At 40.7% G+C, this 21331-nt stretch overlaps 1 protein-coding gene across 5 annotated transcripts in view; it reads left to right on the forward strand.

Moving 5' to 3' along the window:
* GIT2 (GIT ArfGAP 2) overlaps window positions 1–21331 on the forward strand; it is a 138503-nt gene that overhangs the window by 101459 nt on the left and 15713 nt on the right. For 4 of the 5 annotated variants that reach the window (XM_073629587.1, XM_073629595.1, XM_073629602.1 and 1 more), the window contains one exon: window positions 18735–18798. In XM_073629587.1, coding sequence (XP_073485688.1) covers window positions 18735–18798 — 64 coding nt within the window. Of the gene's footprint in view, window positions 1–8052; window positions 8179–18734; window positions 18799–21331 lie in introns of all 5 variants that reach the window. The other variant, XM_073629625.1, reaches the window with a different exon arrangement.

Here is a 21331-nt window from a genome sequence, read left to right on the forward strand (position 1 = left end):
AGAATGTACCCACGAGACAATAAACCTAACATAATGCACAGAAAAAAAACTGTGTACATAAGAAATAAATAGTGCTTATATAATTGTCACACATGTCTCCTGTGGTCATTAAATATGCGATGGATAAGCAATTTACATAGACAGCCTAACTTAAACAAACACAACATGTATTAGAGTGGGGTGCCTGGCCAGTACTACTGCATAGGGATACAGCTAATCACGGCCTTACAGGGGTTAGAGTTAGGGGACTGACCAGCCATCTTCCCCATATTTTATGAAATGTTTTAACTCTTTTTTCATATTTCAAAGGTGAGCTTATACAGAGGCAGGGAGTCATTGACCAGTTTTTTAACCAGAGGGTTCGTGTTGAGGGATACTGATACTTTCCAGGACAATAAAAGGGACTTCTTTGCATAAAAATAAAGGATGCGCAGCAGTCTCATGGCATGGGAAGGGATGGTCAAGTCACCAAACATGCCCAGAAGACAATTTTTGGGATTTACAATATTTGGCAGACCCAATGCAGAAGAGATAAAGGAGCCTATAGTCACACAGAAATCCTGAACTATGGGACAGGTCCAAAAACAATGAAAAAAATTGGCACTTTGACCGCAACCTCGAAAGCACTCAGCTGAGGAAGACCATCTCATTTTATATAATCTAACAGGAGTAAGGGGAGAGTGGTGGAAGATCTTAAGCTGGATAACACGGTCTCCAGAGTAAATGACAATGGTTTTAAAAGTGTCACCAAACTCAGACCAGTCGCCTCCTGTGAAGGGTATATCCAGGGAAGCCCACTTCTCTTGCGAAGCCCGAATCTTGAGTTAGTGTCTGTTATAAGGGCAGCATAATAGGTCGAGATTTGTGGGGTCTGAGTGTTTTAACAATTTCCCTATGGGCGGCACCTAGATAGGGTCATTTAAAGAACCAAACTGCGCATGTATAGCATGCCTAAGTTGATGATAGTAAAATAGGTAGGTGCGTGGAAAGTCAAAGTCCACACGCAATTGGTAAGTGTAGAATTGACATAAATATTTGACCCCCCTTAGAAGCCCTTCGCTGTGGATCAGGTAGGCAATATAATTCTTGAAGGTTAGGGTTTAAACCATGATGGATTATTGGGGATGTCGACCACAAGAAATTTTTGCAACTATGCATTGAAATGGAGAGAGATGTAAGTAAAAATCAATGTACCCGGACAAGCCGGTACACAACCCCTATAGAGAAGGTTTGTTTTCAAACAAGAGTTTTTCAATCAGCAAAGGCCATTATCCCCACTTATATTCGGCTTAGTCATGGAGCCGCTGGCGGAACTGATAAGATCACGCAATCATATTAAGGGGATCACACTTAAAGTGGGATTCCGGCCACCTAAAAAAAAATTTTAAAGTCAGCAGCTACAAATGCTGTAGCTGCTGACTTTAAATAAGCAGACTTACCTGTCCTGATGTCGGCCGCCCGAGGCTGACCCGTCCCTCGGCTCTCGGGTCCCGGCACCGCCATCCTAGGTAAGGGAAACAGGCAGTGGAGCCTTGCGGCTTCACTGCCAGTTTCCTACTGCGCGCGCGCATCTGTGAATGGCCCCATGGTTTTCTGGGAACACACACAGTTCCCAGAAGGCAACGGGGCCGCTCAGCTAGGAGCAGAACACGCCGTGGAATAGGAACAGGCAGATTAGGAAGACTGCCTAGCAACAAGGGCTCAGGTAAGTTTAAAAATTTTTTTTTCAAATGTTTTTTTTTTTTCAATTTTTTTTTTTTTGGATTCTTGGTGCAATTTTTTTTTTCAGGGTGGCCCTCCACTTTAAAGAATACCCCCACGTGATTACACTTTTTGCTGAAGATATCATCCTAACACCGGCTGTACCGTAGCAATCCTTTACCTGCTGTCCATAAAATGTTGTATCTGTTTAATTCTGTTTACTATTATAAGGTCAACGAGTCCAAGTCTAATATTCTAGGGATTTCTGTCCCTGTTAAGATGAAATCTAGCCTCCAATGTCAGTTTCCGTACCCCTGGACAAGGGACTCCCTCTCATACCTGGGAATAACCCTAATGTCCCTTACTTCCAATCTGTATAAACAAAACTATCTGCCCTTATTAACCTCCATGCAACAATATTTTACCAGAATGAGCAAACATTACCTGTTGGGGGCTGGCAAACTCGTGGCATTTAAATCGCTGACCCTCCCCAAAATCCTTTACATATTTAGGGTGCTCCTCATAGTGTTATTTACTTTTTTTCAAGAAGTTAGAGTACACTTGGGACGTTTCTTTGGGCTAGAGGCAGGACTCGATGCGCCCATTCCATTTTAGTGAACCATGGGAAGGCTGGGGGCATGGTTGACCTCTGACTACTACATGGCCACTCTGCTAGACCAAATTATATTCTGGTTCCAGACTCCAAATTCAATTCATTGGCATTCACTAGCAGAGGAATGGGTTGGCAAAGGCAACTTGTGTGACATTTTAATAACACATGCCCCTTCACAAAGCCCTGATTTGTGCTATACACACCATACAATTGTGGCTTCTCTGGAAGCATGGAAATATTTTCTAAACCATGGTAATACCTGCAGTACTAGTCCAAGATGTTGTCCCCATTTCTTTTCAGAAGCTGCAATCTATACATGCATTACCAGAAAAGGACTTCCTCACATACTCCCACGTAGCTTCCTACCTTAACCATCATCCTGTATCTCCAGATTAACTTGGCAAAACTGGTCCTCACCCACTCCCAAATTTTAAGGGAATTTATCTTTTTTAAAGCGGGGGTCCACCTATCTATCGTTTTTTTTTTTTTTTTTAGTTCATTCACAAACTTTTCTTCTCAGCGTTACATACTCACATATTGTGTGTAATATGTCCGCCTGTGTCAGATTTCATCGGAAAGAATAACTTATATTATTCACTGCAGGCAGTTTCCATCTTCATTGTGGGCATTTGAAGCCCACAAGCATTTATTTCCTGGATGTGGTGAATGCTGTGCTCCCAGCATTCACCGCTCGTTCCCGCACATGCTCAGTGGCATCCTGGGAAGCCTGAGACTAGCTCCCAGGAGTCTGGGAGAGGCTAGAAACACGCCTACTCCCACGGGAGGAGAACCAGGAAGTGCAAAGAAGAATAGAAAAATAAAAGGTAATTACGGCGATTTAAATATTTTTAAACGGCATGTCAGCATCTAAGCAAGGAAGAGAATACAGACATTGTTCAAAATTTGGGTGGAACTCCGCTTTAACACTCCCTCCATGCTAAATCACTCTTTACTAAATCCAGTCCATTAAAAAAGTGGGACACAGAAATACAACACAATGGGGGTTATTTACTAAAGGCAAATCTACTTTGAACTACAAGTGCAAAGTGCACTTGAAATTGCACTGGAAGTGCAGTCGCTGTAGACCTGAGGGGGGGGACATGCACGGAGAATAAAAAACAGCATTTTAGCTTGAACATGATTGGATGATAATATCAGCAGAGCTTCCCCTCATTTCAGATCTACCTTTCAGATTTACAGCGAGTGCACTTTCAGTGCAATTTCAAGTGCACTTGTAGTGCAAAGTGAATTTTCCTTTCGTAAATAACCCCCAATATCTCTAATCAACAATGGGAATCTGCCATTGAAATTAACCTATCAGCATCACGTTGTACAACATATTGGGATATGGTACAGAAATTCCATCAAAGATGGTATTGCACACCTTTCATCCTATCTAAATATAATAAATCTACCTCTAACTTAAGATGGATATAAACCCTCACATATACCCAGTGAAGTGAACAGCCCTCAGAGGATACACAGGGATTAAACCAATCTCCGTAGATAAGTTTTACATATATATTTTCCGTCTTCAGCTTTATATACTGTTTAGAAAGTGTACGTCCTGTTAGAATATTCTCTTCCTGGTTCCCCTGTAGGTGTGGATACTTGCTATACACTGTGAGACACCTGATTGGAGGAAAGGCACACACCCCCTCCCCACACATGCTGAGCGTGCCTGTCAGGCTCCCGTGTTGGAGAGCTTATCAAAAGTTATCAGGCTGATAACAGACAAACAGGGCAGAATAAAGCTACCAGACATAGGGCTTTGAAGAGAGATAACAAAACACTGCAGATAGATGTGCCCAGCTCAAATTTCATGAATCGGGTTTACATCCACTTTAAACTCCGTACACACGGGTCGAATGTTGGGAGACATCCGCCAGTTAAAAAAAAATAACGGCTGACATACGAACCATGTGTTTGCCACCCTGTCCGTTTGGCTGGCTTCTGTCGGACGAGCATGCTGGAAAAACAGCAGCCAACCAAGTTCTGATCAGCGCTCTCAGCCAATGGTGGAGAGCGCTGATTGGATTGTTCTGCCGGAGGGGTGTCCCCCTGTCAGAACACAACAGCTCAGCAGGGGAGACTGCTATACTAACTTTGCATAGTTAGTACAGTGGCTCTGACCGTAGCTGACATGTTTTTGTTTGTTTTTTTGTTTTGTTTTGTTTTTGTTCAACCTGCTAGTGTGTACCAGGCTTTATGCTGAAGAGGGTGCAGCCAGGTAGGAACACTTAAGCATATGTTGTAGGCTTGCCCGCATTTGCAAAGATAACTTTGATTATCACTAAAAATAATTTTCTACAGGCCATTGTTATGCCCCATACACATGAGCGGAAATTCCGCCAGCAAAAGTCAGATGAGAGCTCTTGGTCGGAAATTGCGACCGTGTGTATGCTCCATCGGACTTTTGCTGGCAGAATTCCAGCCAGCAAAAGATTGAGAGCAGGTTCTCTATTTTTCGGTCAGAAAAAGTTCCTATCCGAAAATGCGTTTGTATGCAATTCGGACGCGCAAAAAATCACGCATGCTCGGAAACAATTTGACGCATGCTCGGAAGCATTGAACTTCATTTTCTCGGCTCCTCGTAGTGTTGTATGTCACCGCGTTCTTGACGGTCGAAAGTTTAGAGAACTTTTGTGTGACCGTGTGTATGCAAGCCAAGCTTGAGCGGAATTCCGTCGGAAAAACCATCCAAGATTTTTCCGACGGAAATTCAGCTTGTGTGTATGGGGCATTAGTATAGACCTAGAGTCTTTTCTGCGAGATTTAAGGCCTATAATTGCATATTTTGTTCATAGCATGACTTATTGTACTTCGTAAATGTTAGACAAATACGTCCCCGAATGCAGGTGAGGTCAAAAGACACGTAGAGGATGCATATGCTTTAGAGCAGATCATGGCTCTTAAGGAAGGCAAGTTGACTAGATTTCACAAACTCTGGGCTCCCTTGAGTGTTTAGAAAGCTTCCATAACCATTCAGATACTAGACCAAAACCTTTTGTGAGGTTCCCCTGATTTCAGTTCCTTGTGTAGGGTTTTCTTGTTTATATTTATGGTGGTGTACGTCCCACGCCTCAATGGGTTAGGTTACTTTGGTGTAGGTACTTTATACATAAAGATATGATGTTGCAGGAATACTGCCCTGCAGCCCAGTCTCTGAAGGGAGGGGGATAATGCTCTGCTTCAGTATGTCACAGTACATGTTCGCATTCATGGTTCCCTCAATGAACTGTAGCTCCTTAGTGCCGGAAGCACTCGTGCAGGCCCAGACCATGACACTACCGCCACCATGCTTGACTGTAGGCAAGATACACTTGTCTTTGTACTCCTCATCTGGCTGCCGCCACTCACGCTTGACACCATCTGAACCAAATAAGTTTATCTTGGTCTCATTTTCTATTTTTTTTTTTTCTGAAGCTGGAATGCCCTGGAACTAACCGCACTGGTGTGAACTATGCCATTGGAAACCATATAACCTACTTTCCGTGCGTTTTTGATGCAGAAGAAAACACACTGGACTGTAGTGTGAGTTTAACCTCAATTCCACCTAACAGTTGGCTTGTCAGGTTTGCACACATTCCCAGCTGCGTATGTAAACCAACCTCCCACTGCTGCTGACATATGTTGGTGGTAGCAAAAAGGGTTAATATAGGGCAAAAAAAGGGTGACTATAAGGCCAGTCACTGCAAAAAGAGCGAGAGAAAGAGGCAGTGGCTTGTGTTTTTTTTTTTGTTTTTTTTCTTTTACAGGAAGTTCCTGCAGTGGTGTGCAGAAAATGCAGTTCAAGAGGCATGGTGTGAACAAGCCCTCCAACGTTTTAGTCTAAAGTTAAACTTGAAGCCCAACTACCATTTTAAAAAGTCAGATTTCAATTGCTGTCTTTGACCTCCCTTCCTGTCCTTGTGATAGCAGTAATATAATTGACGTAATTACAGCTAGCACAGGAAGGCCCAGACAGTAATAAGAACAAGGCAAAGGCTCTCACACTTCCCCATTTTACTGAAAAATTTGTTTTGTTGCAGTCTGTGTTTTCGCTGAAGAGATTTCCTATCACATCCTGCCCTAACAAGGGATACACACCCTGAGAGGTGGTTGAACTCTTCTCCCACGCTGCCCACAAGTATAGACAAGTTTGGCTCTTTAACCATTTTTCAAGCCATTAATAAAACTGAAATTATCCTGAAAAATCTGTACCGATGGACAATGCACCAAATCCTCTGAATCCAAAAGTTTGGCACCTTAGTTTAACACCAAAAACTGCTGATCTGCTGCCTGGGTTCTAGAGATTTCCCATAGATACCCTAAAGACAGGTGATGCAGGAGGAGCTTTTAATAGAGAACTGACACAAGAAGTGCTTGTTCCTGAGCATCTTTTTCTTTTTATTTACTGAAGTGTGTTTCAGAACTTTCCTCAAAAATTTCTCAGCACATTGATTATACTGTAAATAAAAGTTAAAACATGCTTATTATCATTGTTGAAAAGTTCATAATAAAGCGACCACCACATGAGTGAAGAGAAAAGCGCAGGCATATAAACCGAATAAAAGATATCCAAAAACGAACAGTCGGTGACGTCAGGGCTATGACTCCGCCCTAAATGATTCATCCCCAACGATGTCCTATTGGGTGAAACACATAGGGTAAAATCATAGCACTGACTTAGATGATTCTTCTGTGTATATTCCTGCTCTTTATCAATTAATACTACGCTATGTGGCACTTCATCTACTTGTGTGGTGAGCCTCTTTTGATCTAGTACTGTGCAACTTGCAAAGTTCTGAATTGCTGCTTAGAAACAGTGCCTTTGCAGGGAGCTGGTGATGACAGGAAGAGCGTTAAGCCTCGTACTCACGATCAGATCTTCGGACAACCATTCGTCCGTTTTATGTTGCATGCTAGTCTCATCAGTCGAAAGTGAAGAGGTTGCCCACCATACGAAAATTCTCGTAGACAGAATTCAACTTCAGAAAATCTGACATTGTGTTTACATCCGACAAAAATGTTATAGTCTGCACATCCAGCTTTTGTCATACGAAAAATCTGAATCACCTGTCGAGCACCATACTAATGATCTGAAAATCTGCAGATTGTTAGGAGTAAATTTTACTTCCGAATTTTGTATAGTGTGTACGGGCCTTTAATGTCCTGGGCTGCAGGTTGTGCTGCAATGGTTTGAGATTTTTTATGGCGTTTTTTGTTTTTTTGTTTTTTACACTCAAAGCTGTGGTGGCGATTTTCACTGGAAGATTTCATGACTAAGAGGAAACAGTGGTGGAGATAATACAGATTTCTTTTATTATCAACTTTTCAACACGTGATGATATACATTTTTTAACTTTTTTTTATAATTGTCATTTAATTGTATTTATTGGGTTTTCTGTAACATTACTTTGTCGCGCTGCACATTTTGTTTATCATTAACCTGTTCATTTGCTAGCTGCCACCCCTGTAAGCGCTGACAATTTCATAAAGAGTGCATTTGTTATTAAACATTGAAAAGTTACATTAGAGCATTAGACAATCAATAAAAATAAGACCATGTCTCATGGTATATCCCTGAAAGTTGAATTTATTTAAAATGTTAAAGCTGTTTTGTTTTTTTCTTTTATTTACACATTATCATTTTTCTTGTTTTATGTCTAAATATTATATTTTTTTTTCCTCTAAATTTCACTAAACATTTTATGTATTAACGTTTTGTTTCCTATCCATCCCTCACTGTGACTCAGGCCCTTTGAACGTGAAGGTGTGCGTAGGCTGAGGCATAGCCTTGGCTGTTTCAGTACACTGGTTCCTTGGGCAGAGAAAGCCCCACTCCAGCCACTGAGCCTCCAGCAGACTGACTCTACCTCCTGGTACTCTGGCCTCTGTCCCTGTTTTCCAGGCACAGTGACCTCTTCTTTCTTTGTTTTTGCCTGTTTGCTCTTTGCTGCTAGCGAATGTGTCCATTGGTGGAAGCATCCTATTTCCATATACAGTTGCATCTCAAAAAATTAGAATATCATCAAAGTTAATTTGTTTCAGAAATTCAATTAAAAAAGTGAAACTCGTATATTCTATAGATTCATTACACACAGTTTGATCTATTTCCAGCATTTCTTTCTTCTAATTTTGATGATTATGGCTTACAGCTTGTAAAAACCCAAAATTCAGTATCTCCCAGAAAATTTGAATACTACATACAGTATCTCACAAAAGTGAGTACACCCCTCACATTTTTGTGAATATTTTATTCTATCTTTTCATGTGACAACACTGAAGAAATTACACTTTGCTACAATGTAAAGTAGTTAGTGTACAGCTTGTATAACAGTGTAAATTTGCTCTCCCCTCAAAATAACAACACGCAGCCATTAAGGTCTAAAACGCTGGCAATAAAAGTGAGTACACCCCTAAGTGAAAATGTCCAAATTGGGCCCAAAGTGTCTATTATTTTGTGTAACCACCATTATTTTCCAGCACTGCCTTAACCCTCTTGGGCATGGAGTTCACCAGAGCTTCACAGTTTGCCACTGGAGTCCTCTTCCACTCCTCCATGACGACATTCCAGAGCTGGTGGATGTTAGAGACCTTGCGCTCCTCCACCTCCTGTTTGAGGATGCCCCACAGATGCTCAATAGGGTTTAGGTCTGGAGACATGCTTGGCCAGTCCATCACCTTTACCCTCAGCTTCTTTAGCAAGGCAGTGGTTGTCTTGGAGGTGTGTTTGGGGTCCTTATGTTGGAATACTGCCCTGCAGCCCAGTCTCTGAAGGGAGGGGGATCGTGCTCTGCTTCAGTATGTCACAGTACATGTTGGCATTCATGGTTCCCTCAATGAACTGTAGCTCCTTAGTGATGGCAGCACTCGTGCAGCCCCAGACCATGACACTCCCACCACCATGCTTGACTGTAGGCAAGACACACTTGTCTTTGTACTCCTCACCTGGTTGCCGCCACTCACGCTTGACACCATCTGAACCAAATAAGTTTATCTTGGTCTCATCAGACCACAGGACATGATTCCAGTAATCCATGTCCTTAGTCTGCTTTGTCTTTAGCAAACTATTTGCAGGCTTTCTTGTGCATCATCTTTAGAAGAGGCTTCCTTCTGGGACGACAGCAATGCAGACCAATTTGATGCAGTGTGCAGCATATGGTCTGAGCATTGACAGGCTGACCCCCCACCCTTTAAACCCGTTCAACCTCTGCAGCAATGCTGGCAGCAATCATACGTTTAGTTCCCAAAGACAACCTCTGTATATGACGCTGAGCACGTGCACTCTACTTCTTTGGTCGACCATGGTGAGGCCTGTTCTGAGTGGAACCTGGCCTGTTAAACTGCTGTATGGTCTTGGCCACCGTGCTGCGGCTCAGTTTCAGGGTCTTGGCAATCTTCTTATGGCCTAGGCCATCTTTATGTAGAGCAACAAAAAAAATTTTTTCAGATCCTCAGAGTTCTTTGCCATGAGGTGCCATGTTGAACTTCCAGTGACCAGTATGAGAGAGTGAAAGCGATAACTCCAAATTTAACACACCTGCTCCCCGTTCACATTTGAGACCTTGTAACACGGAGTCACGTGACACCGGGGAGGGAAAATGGCTAATTGGGCCCAATTTGGACACTCACTTTTGTTGCCAGCGGTTTAGACATTAACCGCTTGCAGAGCAGCCGCCGCAGTTGTACTGCGGCAACATAGCTCGGCTGCACGAATCGCCGTTATGTCGGTAACATAGACGGCCACTAGGGGACGCCTCTAAGTATGAAGAGCGATCTGTTAGTTTCCCTGCACAGTCCTCATCCCCCTTCAGTTAGAACACAAACTAGGACACACATTAACCCCTTCACTGCCAGTGACATTTTTACAGTAATCGGTGCATTTTTAATCGCACTGATCGCTGTATTAATGCCAATGGTCCCAAAAATGTGTCAAAATTGTCTGATGTGTCCGCCACAATGTCACAGTCACGATAAAAATCGCTGATCGCCGCCATTACTAGTAAAAAAAAAAAAAAAAAAAAATTATTAATAAAAATGCCATAAAACTATCCCCAATTTTATAAACGCTATAACTTTTGCGCAAACCAATCAATATACGCTTATTGCGATTTTTTTTTTTTTTTTTTTTTTTTTTTTTAACCAAAAATCTGCAGAAGAATACATATCAGCCTAAACTGAGAAAAAAAATGTTTTTTTATATATTTTTGGGGGATATTTATTATAGCAAAAAGTAAAAAATAATGTGTTTTTTTTTTCAAAATTGCCGCTCTTTTTTTATTTATAGCGCAAACAATAAAAACCGCAGAGGTGATCAAATACCACCAAAAGAAAGCTCTATTTGTGGGGAAAAATGGATGTCAATTTTGTTTGGGAGCCACATCGCACAACAGCGCAGTTGTCAGTTAAAGCGACGCAGTGCCGGATCGCAAAAAGTGCTCTGGTCTTTGGCCAGCCAAATGGTCCGGAGCTGAAGCGGTTAATGGCTGTGTGTTGTTGTTTTGAGGGGACAGCAAATTTACGCTGTTATACAAGCTGTACACTCATTACTTTACATTGTAGCAAAATGTCCTTTCTTCAGTGTTGTCACATGAAAATATAATATAATAAAATATTTACAAAAATGTGAGGGGTGTACTCACTTTTGTGAGATACTGTAAGAACAATAAAAAAAGGATGTTTAATACAGAAATGTTGGCTTAATGAAAAGTATGTCCATGTACAGTATAGTATGCACTCAATACTTGATCGGGGCTCTTTTTGCATGAATTACTGCATCAATGCGGCATGGCAAGGAGGTGATGCGACTGTGGCACTGCTGAGGTGTTCTAGAAGCCCAGGTTGCTTTGATAGCAGCTTTCAGCTCATCTGAATTGTTGGGTCTGGTGTCTCATCTTCCTCTTGACAATACCCCACAGATTCTCCATGGGGTTTAGGTCAGGCGAGTTTGCTGGCCAATGAAGCACAGTGATACCATGATCATTAAACCAGGTATTGGTACTTTTGGCAGTGTGGGCAGGTGCCAAGTCCTGCTGGAAAATGAAATCAGCATCTCAATAAAGCTGGTCAGCAGAGGGAAGCATGAAGTGCTCTAGAATTTCCTGGTAGAATTCTGCGCTGACTTTGAACATGATAAAACACAGTGGACCAACACCAACAAATGACACGGCTACCCAAATCATCACTGACTGGAAACTTCATACTGGACCTCATACAACTTGAATTCTGTGCCTCTCCACTCTTCCTCTAAGCTCTGGGACCTTGATTTCCAAATGAAATACAAAATTTTCTTTCATCTAAAAAGAGGACTTTGGACCACTGAGCAACAGTCCAGTCCTTTTTCTCCTTACCAGATAAGACGCTTCTCAGAATGTCTATATTTCAGGAGTGGCTTGACACAAGGAATGTGATCGTTGTATCCCATGTACTGGATACGTCTGTGTGTGGTGGCTCTTGAAGCCCTGACACCAGCCATAGTCCACTGCTTGTGCATCTCCCCCAAATTCTTGAATGACCTTTGCTTCACAACCCTCGCTAGGTTGCGGTTATCCCTGTTGCTTGTGCACCTTTTTCTACCACACTTTTTCCTTCCACTCAACTTTGCATTAATATCCTTGGATACAGCACTCTGTGAAAAGCCAGCTTCTTTAGCAATGACCTTTTGTGACTTGCACTACTTGTGGAGGGTGTCAATGACTGTCTTCTGGACAACTGTCAAGTCAGCAGTCTTCCCCATGATTGTGTAACCTACTGGACCAGACTGAGAGAATTAAAGGCTCAGGAAACCTTTTAAAGGGGTTTTGAGTTCAAATTTTCTGAAATACTGAATTTTCACTAGCTGTATGTCATAACCCCTTAAAATTAAAAGAAAAATGCTTGCAATATATCAGTGTGTGTGTAACGAATCTATATAATATGAGTTTCACTTTTTGAATTGAATTACTGAAATTAGTAAACTTTGTGATGATATTCAAATTCTTGAGATGCACCTGTAGTTTTGTAAAGCATAAATATATTTTTCAGATGATAGCAATACAATGTAGCCCATCTTGCCTAATGTGGTAGCAGCTAATCCATAGCAACTGATAAAAGTAGCATTGCAACACTTGCCACATTAGCAGTGAGAAAGCTAAAGATTGTATTGGAATCATTTTCTTCTACCTCTGGCAATGCTTTGTTCAATAAGTAGTGCATGTGGATAACGTTATTACTTAACTAGCTTATAATATACTTTCTACTTACTAATAAAGTTTCCTTTATGGCCAGTGTTTGGTGCACTGCCTTTCCTTTGACAAAATAGCCTGCCACTATAACAATACCTAGTCATTCAGTATACATAGATATTTTTTTAAAGTTTATGTGGCAGAAGACATACTGATTTTATTTGGATGATTGCTAAGCCATGCAAACTACTTAGAAAACCTTATTTATTAGTTATCACACTAGTGTTTTTTTTCTTTCTTTTCCTTATACCAGAAAAGTAGGGCTAATTTACAAGACGTGTTCTAAAGGAAAGTGTTGTTGCCTCACAATATTGCAGGCAATCAACTTCCATCTATCTCTTTTTAGGCGTAGGTTTTAAAATGTATTGAAAGACTTGGCTTAATGTCTTTCCTTTTTTTTTTTTTTTCCTTTTCTGCAACCTTCTGCAGTGTTCATGTAGTTATGTAGTCATAACTGTTTTCTTTTGGAAGCCCTTAACATAGACAAATTGTTTCAATGATGTATATATCACCTCGGACAGCATTTTTCACAGTTGTGGTTTTAGGCTTGTTATGTATGGCCATGTAGTCAGTACAGGACTTTAGTACCTTTTCCAATTTGCTTGGTTTCTAAGGTGACCCTGTACTTTATTATCACTTTTAGGATTAGCCATAAATGGGAAACGAGCCACATTTAGCAACATTTTTGATTGATACAACATGCATTGATTTTTTTTTTTTTTTGTAATTGACTTTTCGATCAGATGTTTAAATTGATCACTCGATTCAAAACAAGTGATGATAATCTTGCCTGTATCACTTTGATCATTTTAATGTCAAAAGTTTACTGGAAAGAAAATTAAATCTGTTACTGATGCACATAAGCCACATCTAAGTTTAATTGTAACAAACGATCTTATATCTTTTTGAGTTTAGAACCAACTGTGTTATGTGAAAGTTACTTGAGAGGTGCCATGCTCCAAGGCCATTATCCTCTTTCATTTGCCACTTGGTGAGAACATGTGCGTGTCATGTGTCAGAGCACTTGACTACCTGCCTGCATGCTTGGTTCATGTCAAGCTCACAGAGTGAAACAAAGAAGAAAATTGAGACTTGTACATTCCAAAATAAGTCTGTAGTGTTGGCTCTCCTAACTGTTCCCCTTTTAAAGAGGAATGGTGCCCCCCCCCCTTAAAATCTACACGTGGCCATACTTACTATGTTTTCTGGTGATGTTTGCTTTAAAGATGCCCAGTTACCAGACTATTAATTTTTAAAAGCAATCATCTCATCCTGTAAGATTCTATGTCCATTTAACGTATTGTGGCCATGTAATTTATTTGTAAAGGCCTCCCATGAGTAGACATCCAAAAACCCTGAGGCTGCTGCTGGGTCCTGCTATCTTGGATGTGATATAGGCAGCCATAACTCAAGTGACACTCTATAGCAGGGGTGTCATTGTGGGCTGCATCAGCAGTATGGTTGCCCTCAAAGGGCCGATTGTATCTGAAGTGCACTATGTACAGAGTGCGGGGTTCAGTAGTGCGTTTAAAAAAGAAATAACCGTGCTAAATACAAAATGAAACACGTGAAACAATCACAAAAGCTTCCGTTAGGAAGTACATAAAAAAATGCAAAAACGTTGAGGAATATGAAAATTATGGAAAATACATGGGTCTACGCATGTGCGCATGAATCAAACATAAGTGTCAATATATAATATCTGCGAATCAAAATAAGTGTCCATATATAGTAACAGAAAATAAAATGTGAGGTATTGATCTGAAATCAATCCAAAAGAGACCCCTTGGGTGAATCCAACTAGAGCCAATGGTGTAAAAATGTGAGTAACACCCCATACAGTATCCGCAAATACCCAATAATTGCGCTTACCGCAAGGCAAGCAAACACCAGCCTGTATCACGTCTTGGTATAGAGAATCCAAATGGTGCTCCTAAACTGTGTTCATTATGGCTGAAGGAATGTAATGAGGACACCAGACTTCCATCTCATAGACCTGTAAATAAAAAGAAACTGGCCATAGTGTAATACTGCCAAACTAATTGAAGTTAAGGAAGGTAGAAAACTTACACTAGTGCATAAAGGTACAGCAGGAAAAGAAAACCCGAAGTGAACACTAACAAGCTCCGTAGTGAAGATGAACCCCACACTCCGTGCAAACGACGCCATTTGTGGTGAAACGTACGTCGGGAGGTTGACGCTCTGACGTCATCGCCATTTTCAGTGTGGACGGGTGCTCGCTATGCCGGACGGCTGTTTGCTGTACTTTTATATACTCATGTGAGTTTCTACTTTTACTTATTAAATCGTTTTTATCAGTATTACATTATGGCCAGTTCCTTTTTATTACCATGCTTGTGAGATGTCATTTTGGAGTCCCAGCTGTATCCTCCGGTTCCTGCTGCAAGCAGTCTAGAATGCCAGTGGATCTCTCATACTGCCATTGAATACAAGCTGTTGTTGGCTTGCCTTGCGGTAAGCGCATTATTTGCCTGGTGGTGGATCACATAGTGTGGTGTGGTGGACTGATACTGAACACAAGCTGTTGTTTGCTTGCCTTGGGGTAAACGCATTATTTGCACGGACGTGATACAGGCTGGTGTTTGCTTGCCTTGCGGTAAGCGCAATTATTGGGTATTTGCGGATACTGTATGGGGTGTTACTCACATTTTTACACCATTGACTCTAGTTGGATTCACCCAAGGGGTCTCTTTTGGACTGATTTCAGATCAATACCTCACATTTTATTTTCTGTTACTATATATGGACACTTATTTTGATTCGCAGATATTATATATTGACACTTATGTTTGATTCATGCGCACATGCGTAGACCCATGTATTTTCCATAATTTTCATATTCCTCAACGTTTTTGCATTTTTTTTATGTACTTCCTAACGGAAGCTTTTGTGATTGTTTCACGTGTTTCATTTTGTATTTAGCGCGGTTATTTCTTTTTTAATAGTTATTTTGGTGCACATCTCACTGTTTAACTGCTGCTTCTTGGGGGGTTAGTTTTTTATTGGTAGCGCAGTATTTTTTTGTTTTTTGTTTTTTTGTTTTTTTTCAGTAGTGCGTTACATACAGGGTGCAGAGTTCCAGAATACGCTACATACAGAGTGCAGCGTTTAGGAGTACAGTACGTGGCGAGTTCAGGGGTGCCCTACTAATCCAGGAGTTACGACTGCAAAACTAGGTGCAAGGGCCACATTAAAAAGCCTGGCGGGCCAGATTCAGCCTGCTAGTCTTGTGTTTGAGATATGTGCTCTATAGTATTGCTCTTTGCTCCCCCTTCTGACAGTTTACACAGGCAGTATTCAGACAATCCCAGAAGAGGACAGGGCTATGACATGCAAGGGAGGAAGGGGGCTTTGCCCAGGCAATGGATTTTTTTTAAATAGTCCAATTTTCTGGCTAGTTCAGAAGCAATTTCAAGTCACTAAAAATTGTTTATGAAAAGGAAAATTGTTTCAAGTTAGCATTTAAAATACTTGATTTTTCTGTGCTTTTGTCTGCAGTTTTTTTAGGTTGATGACAGGGTCTCCTTTAGGTTGACATGTAATGGCTTTGGGAATTAAAAGATCCTTTATTCGCTTTTATTAACTTTGGTAGCAGAGGTACTTTCAGCTATACAGATCCATGGATTAAGTTGACTCATTTTTTAGTTAGGGACATTTTTATGCTGTGTATACCTGTGTACAGATTTTTTGAAAGTAGTACTGTGTAAAAAATCAGTGCATTCTGTGCTTGCATTAGGTGAAGGAGCACTGGTGCTTGCACTCACCAAGGTAGATGAATGAATCTGTATCATGGCCTTTCTTCATTGTGGGAAGAACAGTCTGAGAGTTTTAACAAAAGCTACAACATGGTTGTGGTATCTGCGAGACAATCTGATGCATAAGACCTAGTCTGTCTAATGCTGGATGTACACATATATCGATGAATGAGACCCAGTTTGCCTTATGCTAGTGGTATAGATATGCCAATCAAACCGTCATCTAGCAAATATCATTTTGCCCATTATTTTGATCATTTTCAGCCAATTTCATAGTATCAAATATAAAAACAATTAATTGAAGAAATGTTTCTTCAGATCATTTGTTCTGGGATGATTTTGGAAGCAAAGATGGTGTTATTTGTGTCATTTCCATTCAAATAAGCCAATTACCAACACAATCCTTTTCAATGGCTACTGGTCAGCTTTTGTCAGTGAAAGCGATCAAATTGATGCAGGCAAAATTTTCTTTAGATATTTATCACACAAATATTTTTAACATCAAACTCAACAAACTAATGAAAAACCTCCACCTATATGGCCAATTTTAGGGTAGCTTCTCTTCAGGGACAGCAGGTTTGAGAAAAGCAAGGAGCAGTTCACTGTGGCGTTACAAGCTACAAACATTTTGGAGTGCTCTAGGTTATAAGGCTCTGTGTGATTAACATCTGTGTGCAGTGTTTTGAAGTTTAATAAAACGCCTTTTGCAGACTTGTTCTTCTTTTAGCTTGCATATAACTTATAGAATATAATTTATTTCTAATTGTTTTAAGTGTTGTGTTCAAGCTCTTGCACCTTTCAGATAATTGCATGGAATAGGGTAAATAATATGTATTTGTTATACAATATAATTATGTATTTGCGAAGCCCTGAATTCCAGATTTTTGGGTTATCGTATTGCCACAGTTAACACATACAACATTTTAAGTGTAGGGAAATCACCTGTGGGCTTTACAGCTGTAAAATCAAAATTGGTTATCAATGTATACATGTACATATGCCTGTTTTATAAGTACACATATGCCATAAAGCACACCTGGCAGTCATTTTAAAGTCCTGCCTTGGACCAGACACCTGATGGTGACTTCCTGTTTTTGCCTTTTTTTGGTAGGTAGTCTCCATGTTTGTACTCTGAAAACCTTGGGCACATTCATTAGTTCTTTAGCCTTGGGGTTTATTAGAGCCCTGGCTTCAGGACTAAGGGTAACCATACACCTTAGACAGCACAATTTATGTACAATCAACTTTAGATTTACCAAAATTATATGTAATATGAAGTTGTATCAGTGTGTATCCAATCAGGTAGGCCCTTGTGCTACATAATTGCTGGGAGATCTAAAGGAGATTGTACGTTATACATCAGATTGTAATGGGTGTGGTTAAGTTTCACCAATTGCCATTCTTGTCCAGTGAGAGTGCTTTTACTCGAAGGGGGATATTAACACAACCCACGTTGAGGTAACGCACGTCTTGTGTTGACATTTTATTTTAAATGCTGTGTGCCGCACTGTCAGTGTAGCAGGGCCTACATTTTTGTGTGTTGTGGTCCATGGTCCTTCATTTAGACAGAGATATGCAATGTTTTTCTTGCTAGTGAAGGTTTTGAAAAAACAAAATCAATCTGGGCTAGGTGCAGCACTCGATGATTGTCCAAATACAAAACCACAACAGAGTGTATATACATAAAACTTGTTGAGCCAAGAAAAGTGCAATAAACAGCCAAAATATACCATAACTTAATATACTGCATAATGTCACAATAAATATATACTGGTAAACAAATTTGTGAATAAAAATACATTCCTATAAAAAAATGTCCCACAATCGTAAAATATATTCATAGAAATAAAAAAAATACTCCACAATAGAAACAAAGTCCATCCACAGGTAAAGAAGTGCTTATTGGAATTTGCATGTGAACACTCCTGTGCTCCAACACTAAACACAGCCTCTTACTAGAGATATCAGACCTCTACCATAAACGTCTGATACACTGGCCCCTAAAGAAGCTCTTTAGAGACAAAACATGTTGGACGGAGTCTAAGCAGCTGACGCTTTTACGTTCAGCTGATGCTTTCTGTATTGTGTTTTTACACATGTGAGAACCTATTGGTGCCTTTTTATAATAAAACTGTGTGACCGTATTAGGCTTCATATACACGGGGGCTTTTAAAAAAATGCTTTTTCTTCTGGCAGGAGAAAAGCAGCTTAAAAAACGAGCCTTTTGTAATTTAGGCATGTTGTGTGTTTGGTTGTTTATTCCATTGGCCAGAATATTAATTTGTTATGGCCTTTTAAATTAAAAAACACCAAAGGAGCCTAGCACTTAGACTTGTTAAGAGTTGAGAGAATTTTCTTAATGTTTTTAGAGTGATCTAGTGGCATTTGTCACTGTGGTGGGTTCTAGGTTTCATATTTTTGTTTTCCTTCTTGCAGCTATATACCATGTTCAGAAAGAATACACGTTGCAGTGACAGAAATGGCAGCCCTATTTCCAAAGGTAGGTTTCTCAATGTATGTGATGTTTAATTAGTGTACCATATGAATAAGTATGTTGCATACAAAGAGTAATCATCATCAGCATTCCAACTTTACAAAGAATGCAACAAGAAATGTAAGCGTACAATCAGGGTGGCTAAGATAGAACACGAAAGGCACAAAGTGGAGGAGAGTAAAAAAAATCCCAAGAAATTCTTTAAGTACATGCAGTATCTCACAAAAGTGAGTATACCCCTCACATTTTTGTAAATATTTGACTATAACTTTTCATATGACAACACTGAAGAAATGACACTTTGCTACAATGTAAAGTAGTGAGTGTACAGCTTGTATAACAGTGTAAATTTGCTGTCCCCTCAAAATAACTCAACACACAGCCAGTAATGCCTAAATCGCTGGTAACAAAAGTGAGTACACCCCTAAGTGGAAATGTCCAAATTGGGCCCAAAGTGTCAATATTTTGTGTGGCCACCACTATTTTCCAGCACTGCCTTAACCCTCTTGGACATGGAGTTCACCAGAGCTTCACAGTTTGCCACTGGAGTCCTCTTCCACTCCTCCATGATGTCATCACGGAGCTGGTGGATGTTAGACACCTTGCGCTCCTCCACCTTCCGTTTGAGGATACCCCACAGATGCTTAATAGGATTTAGGACTGGAGACATGCTTGGCTAGTCCATCGCCTTTTACTTTCAGCTTTTTTAGCAAGGCAGTGGTCGTCTCGGAGGCGTGTTTGGGGTCGTTTTCATGTTGGAATACTGCCCTGCGGCCCAGTCTCTGAAGGGAGGGGATCATGTTCTGCTTCAATATATCAGAGTATGTGTTGGCATTCATGGTTCCCTCAATGAACTGTAGCTCCCCAGTGCTGGCAGCACTCATGCAGCCCCAGATCATGACACTCCCACCACCATGCTTGACTAGGCAAGACACGCTTGTCTTTGTGCTCCTCACCCAGTTGCTGCGACACACGCTTGACACAGTCTGAACCAAATAAGTTTATCTTGGTCTCATCAGACCACAGGACATGGTTCCAGTAATTCATGTCCTTAGTCTGTTTGTCTTCAGCAAACTGTGGGCTTTCTTGTGCAACATCTTTAGAAGAGACTTTCTTCTGGGGTGACAGCCATGCAGACCAATTTGATGCAGTGTGTGGTGTATGGTCTAAGCACTGACAGGCTGACCCCCCACCCCTTTAACCTCTACAGCAGTGCTGGCAGCACTCATATGTCTATTACCCAAAGACAACCTCTGGATATGATGCTGAGCACATGCACTCAACTTCTTTGGTCAACCATGGCAAGCTCTGTTCTGAGTGGAACCTGTCCTGTTAAACCGCTGTATGGTCTTTGCCACCGTGCTGCAGCTCAGTTTCAGGGTCTTGGCAATCTTCGTATAGCCTAGGCCATCTTTATGTAGAGCAAAGATTCTTTTTTTCAGATCCTCAGAGAGTTCTTTGCCATGAGGTGCCATGTTGAACTTCCAGTGACCAGTATGGGAGATTGAGAGCGATGACCCCAAATTTAACACACCTGCTCCCCATTCACATCTGAGACCTTGTAACACTAACGAGTCACGTGACACTGGGGAGGGAAAATGGCTAATTGGGCCCAATTTGGACATTTTCACTTATAAAATATATATATATATATATATAAGTGTACTCACTTTTGTTGCCAGTCGTTTAGACATTAATGGCTGTGTGTTGAGTTATTTTGAGGGGACGGCAAATTTACACTGTTATACAAGCTGTACACTCACTACTTTACATTGTAGCAAAGTGTAATTTCTTCAGTGTTGTCACATGAAACAATATAAAGAAATATTTACAAAAATGTGAGGGGTGTACTCACTTTTGTGAGATACTGTAAATAGTAAGAAAGGGAGGTCAGATCATATTGGTCCAATAAAGAATGATGAAGGGAGTCTGGTTACTAAGGATGGCGAAGGTATTGAATTTATTCTTCTCCTCAGTCTTCATGAGGGAATCGGGGGGGCTTCAGTAACCAAAACTGCAATGTTTATCCTCATGACACGTCCCAGGAAGCCCCCAAATGGCTAACAGAGGACAGAATTAGAAATAGACTTGAAAAACTCAACATTAATAAGTCACCAGGACCAGATGGCTTGCACCCGAGGGTCCTTAAGGAACTTGGTCAAGTAATTGCCAGACCATTGTTTTTAATTTATACGAACAGTCTACTGACTGGAAAGGTAACAGCTGATTGGAAAAAAGCCAATGTAGTACCAATATTTAAAAAAGGGCTAAGATACATCCTTGGGAATTACAGACCAGTTGACCTAACATCAATTGTATACAAGCTCTTGGAGGGGATGATAAGGGACCGTATACAGGATTTTAGTAATGACAGCGGTATCATTAGCAGTAATTAGCATGGATTCATGAAGGATCGTTCTTGCCAAACCAATCTAATAACCTTCTACGAGGAGGTGAGCTGCCATCTAGATAAAGGAAGACCCGTAGACGTGGTGTATCTGGATTTTGCAACACCATTTAATTCAATTCCCCATAAACG

Source organism: Aquarana catesbeiana, linkage group LG01, assembly GCF_042186555.1.
Source record: "Aquarana catesbeiana isolate 2022-GZ linkage group LG01, ASM4218655v1, whole genome shotgun sequence".
In the NCBI taxonomy this organism is placed as follows: Eukaryota; Metazoa; Chordata; class Amphibia; order Anura; family Ranidae; genus Aquarana; species Aquarana catesbeiana.